This window comes from Malaclemys terrapin, chromosome 1, assembly GCF_027887155.1.
Source record: "Malaclemys terrapin pileata isolate rMalTer1 chromosome 1, rMalTer1.hap1, whole genome shotgun sequence".
Lineage (NCBI taxonomy): Eukaryota > Metazoa > Chordata > Testudines > Emydidae > Malaclemys > Malaclemys terrapin.
In genome coordinates this window covers 347,070,715-347,075,691 of record NC_071505.1, presented here as the reverse complement: position 1 = coordinate 347,075,691, position 4,977 = coordinate 347,070,715, and the positions used below count along the sequence as shown (strand labels likewise).

General features: G+C 47.8%; 1 protein-coding gene across 1 annotated transcript in view; it reads left to right on the top strand.

Moving 5' to 3' along the window:
* The first annotated feature begins 650 nt into the window (after positions 1-650).
* The window catches only part of LOC128830187 (sodium-dependent proline transporter-like), a 49,640-nt gene continuing 45,313 nt past the window's right edge, over positions 651-4,977 (top strand). Inside the window, 3 exon segments of the mRNA XM_054015974.1 lie at positions 651-840; positions 2,875-3,072; positions 4,241-4,410. Of these exon segments, the coding sequence (XP_053871949.1) occupies positions 4,291-4,410 (120 nt within the window). The 5' untranslated portion in view covers positions 651-840; positions 2,875-3,072; positions 4,241-4,290.

Genomic DNA, 4,977 nt, shown 5'->3' with positions numbered 1-4,977 from the left:
ATCCCGTCGCGCCGCCGTAGCGCCCCGCCCCGCCCCCTCCCATCCGGTGGAGGCCTCGGCCGCCATCTTGGATACGGGCAGAGGCCCGACCCGGGGCTCCAGCCCAGCCCGGCCCGGCCCGGGGCCCAGCGCTTCCTCGGCCCCTCCCTCCTCGCCCTCTCTCCCCGGGAACGCGGCACAGGGGGACGGGACCAACGCGGGACAAGGGAGGGAGCCTTGCCCGGTTCCAAGATGGCGGCCGAGATCCCGCCTTCCCGTCCCCTCATTTCAGCTGCCAGCTGAGGGGGGAGCTGGGCGGCTTCCGGCCCGGGCTGGGCTCCCCATGGCGGGGAGGGGAAGATAATAGGGGATAGTCCCTGAGGGAGAACTCATAGGGAGAAGGGAAGACTCCCGGATGTGGGGGAGACTCATGGGGGGAGGGGAAGAGAAGGGGGGACTCCCTGGGGGATGGGGGACTCTGAGGGTGTGGGGCACACATGGGGAGAGGGGAAGGGAATGAGGGACTCCTTGGGGGGGAGGGAGAAGGGGAGATACCATGAAGGTGGGGGACACTCGGGAGGGGGGGAGGGGAAGAGAAGGGGGGACTCCCTGGGGGAAGAGAGCCCCTCATGGGTGGGCAGGACCTGTTGGCAGTCTCTCCCCTTGGCGCCGGTCTGCACCTCTCAACCCGCATGAACGGCCTGAAGGTGGGGCCCGAGCCCCTGGGAAAGGGATTCCCGCAGGAGGGCTAAAGTGCTGTGGGGTCCCAGCCCCATCGCTCACCCTCGCTTGGCAGGTCTTCAATTCTGGTGTAACTAACTGTCGAGCATAGAAATTGGGGTCTGCCCTGGCTGTGCAGAGGTAGGGAAGGCCCCACTTCCGCTACTCATGCTACTGCCAAGGCAGTTCCCCCAAGGCTTGTCTGCACAGGGAAATTGACTTCACTTGGCTGTTCCACAGTAGTCATTCCGCTATGCCGGAATAACAGTTCTGCTCTAATGTAGCTAATCTGGACTAATTCCCCATGTGGATATTCTTTTCTTGAATAAAAGTGATTTAATTACAGAGTAATTACTCCCAAATAATTACTTCCAAAGCGAGTAATTATTCTGGAATAAAGTCACTTTTGTTTGGGAATAGAGTGTCCAGCTGGGGGAGTTGTCGACACAAAAATAATAAATCAGTTTCCGTTTTTGTCCTCCCTTTAATCTGTAAATTAATCCAGAATTAAAGCAAATTTTCCACTTCCCCAGTAGATGGCATCATTGGACTACTTTTTCTACCATCCACTCCCCCAAAAAGATATTACTGTTATTATGCATTGTTTGTATTAGGCTAGTACCCGTTGCAGATACCGTCTCTCTAGGCCACTGAGCAAATATGAGGGACCCAGGATACTAGGTATTGTGCATGCATAGAACAAAAAATTGCCCCTCGCTATCTAAGGCCACATCTATACTACAGGGACTATAGAGACATAGGTACAGTGCTGCAGCTATACTGACAACCTTGTAGTGCAGACACAGCCTACAGTGACATAAGGGGCTTTTCCACTGTAGGAACACCACCTCCCTGAGCGAGGGTAGTTGTGTCTACACCTGGAGTTAGGCCTGCATACCTACATCGTTGCATTGTCCAGGGGTGTGGATTTTTCACATCCCTGAGCAATGTAGTTATGTCAATGTAAATTTTAAGTGTAGAGCTGATCTAAGACTAAGGCGAGACAACAGTTTAATATAACAAACAGCTGGAGGGAGGCCATACAAATAATGAGGCAGTTATGATTATGTCTAAGGACTATGTAATTAGCAGCCATCACAGAACTTCAGCAGCCTGTTACCAAGCATTTAGTATTTAGCAGCGTAGGTTGGTTTTACTAAGAGATTTAAAAGAGGCCAACGTGGTTACTTTGCAGTTTTTCATAGTGAGCGCCTCTCATGCAGAAGGAGCAGTATGGGAGAAAGATTTTTGCAGCTGCATTTTGAATGGCTAAAATGGCTTTGTTTTGACTGGAGACCTTGGTCAGAGTTTGAGGTGGAGGCTGCTTAACCGTTTCAGTCCCCTGTTTACAATGGCTTCTTTATATTTATCCTGAATGCAAGGTGGCAGTTACACCCCGCCCATAATATCAGGGTTTAGCCTGACCCATAACATTTGTCATATACAGCACCTTTCGTCCAGAAGACAACATGCTGTTTACTAATTCTATACAGAAATCACTTCTACTTTTGAAAGGCAGCCATCTCTGGGGGGAAATGCCGCAGGTGCTTAACAACGTTATGCAACTACATGAGACAGGAAGCTGAGGAGAATGCCATCGTGCAAGGAAAATGAAGGAAGCAGAATGTAATCTAAGTTATAATTTGGCTGGGATAGTGGGGCTAACACCACGGTTCTAACAAAAATTGCCCTGGGAGCTTTAGTGTTGGGACCTCAATTATTCATTTCTTCTGAAAAAACATGCTACTTGCAGCAGAGGGTGCTCCTTAGCTGCACATTAGGGCATCAGTTCAGTACTGACTCAGACCAAAAATGGCCAGCTACTGACTAACTAGCACTATGAGACTCTTGTCAGGGCTCCCATTTAAACAGTAACCCTGCTCAGCTTGTGAAAGCTACTAGGATTCACTGCACAAGGCTACAAGTCTTGCAGTACCCTAATATCACGGATGTGAAGAGGGAATTTCTTGGAACTGATTAGGGAATAAAGCAGAACGGGTTTCAGAATCTGCAGTGGTATATTTTGAAGTATGTCTTGGAAAGGTCTGCTGAGGGGAGAACGCAGTTTGGTTCAGTTGGAGCCCACGCTGTGCTCACTGATCTTTCTCCCGGTTGTTTTATTGCACCTTCTTTGAGCGTCTTATAGTAACTGACGAGGTTGATTTATTTTACTAGAACGTGACAGCACCCGATGGGTTAAACTGTGACAGAGGAAACCAGACTTCTCCTTCTGGGGTGTGACTGCGACTACATCTGAAAGATCAGAATTAAAAAAGAAGATTCACACTCTGAGATGATTATGGAAGGAAATTATGCAACAAAGAGAGGGCTTATTGGAACTGTTGTGTTACCTCCCAGCTCACTGCCTCCTTGGTAAGGAAACTACAGGCTGGAAAGAACCTCTGTACAAACAAGTTTCAGTGTGGAAGCCATGTTAGTCTGTATCAGCAAAAAGAACCAGGCTAGCCCACGAAAGCTTATTCTTAAATAAATTTGTTAGTCTCTAAGGTGCCACAAGTACTCCTCGTTCTTTGTGTACAAACAGGTTCCCATAATTATTCTCTTGCTGATTTCCACAGTAAAATGCGTTCCGTCTAACCAGGCTCTTTCTACCTGCCAACCCTGCAGGTGCAGCTGGTCATGTGAACAACTGAAATCAGGTCCTTTCTGTTGCACACTATTGTCAACTGAACTCAAAGTCTCTGGATAATGACCATGGGTGAGGTGGACTAGAATGGAGATGATCAGAAGAAACACACAGTGCCCTCAACTCCTATAGACGTCAGTGGACATTCTAGTTTAGCCTATCTAGGTTCTTATGCTATGGTATTAACACTCAGCACTTTGCTGGATCTGGCCTGTAAGAAGAAGGAAGTATAGGTTCCAGATTCTCCATGGCCTATTTATTTACATACTTACGTCCTGTCAATCTCTGTTATGCAAAACACTTAAGCGCCTGCAATGGGACTGTTTAGAATGATCAAGTTTTGCTGTGGAAATCAGTGAACTTTACACCTGTGTAAAATGGGTGTAAAACTCTACCGTTCTACACTCACTTGACAGCATTTTGCACAGGCAGAATTGACTACATAGGGTACAGGGTGATGGAGAATCAGGTTACAGCTACTTTTGGGTGGGGTCAAATCTTGGTTGCTTTCCTCACTAGACTTCAGTGGCTCTTGTCACAAGGGTTTGGCCCTTGGGCAGTCATGTAACTGTAACCCTGCTATGGAAGATGCTGCGAAGTGGAAGTTACCACAGTGGCCCAAGGCAGGTCTCTTCTCTTGCTTCATTTCCCTCCAACAAAACAAGTTTGTATGGCCAACTTCCTTTTTTCTCCTGGACTACTCAGCTTAGATTGTCATCACAGCACAGAGAAGGAGGTTTATGTATGCAAGCAAGATGGGGGACATAAACATCATTAAGATACACAGGGTTTTCAGCTGAATGGGAGATTTTGTGATGCGGGATTTTGGATAAACAAGTTTTTCAGCTGAAAGTTATTTATATATTTATTCATTTTTTATTTTGATGTGTTCAGTTTTCCACATCTTCCAGCCTCCCAACCATGGCTGCTGGGAGTAGACTTGGATGAAATGGACACTTTCTGCTTTTCAGGATTTTGCTCCACTGAAAAAAGGTTGTAAAGAGCGGCATCCGGATACGGAATTAAGTGAGATTCCTGCAGCGCACCCGAAATGCCATGGAAATGTAGGTATGCAAGGCAGACTCAGAGAAATGAACGTGGTGTTCTGAGTTTGGCAGTAAATGGGCAGAGGGCTGCTTGTGGCAGGGAAGCAGGGACTTAGGAGAGATCAGATATTGCCATTCACTGCGAAGCATGGTGACGAAAAGGGATAGATAAAAACAAGATCAGGGAGATGAGCAACTGGCTGGAGCCAGAGATTGGAAATGATACAGAGCCTTTCAGGCGGAGATCACTGTTTAAAGTTAGCTCCTTTCCAATAGTATCAGAGGGGTAGCCGTGTTAGTCTGAATCTGTAAAAAGCAACAGAGGGTCCAAAGGTGCCACAGGACCCTCTGTTGCCTTTTCCAATAGTAGTTATTGTCCGGTGATTGGCTTTTGTCAAAGGAGGTGATGGCCTAAATCCAGTCCCAAATGGACAGGCATTTACATCACAGAGACCACCAATTGCCCTGCTGGTTGGCATACTCAGCAAAGAGCCCAAGGGCTGAATAGACCTGAAGACTAAAACTACCCCCTACCCCTTCTGCCCTGGTGGGGATAGTACAGGAGAAGCTACTTCCTCACTGTCT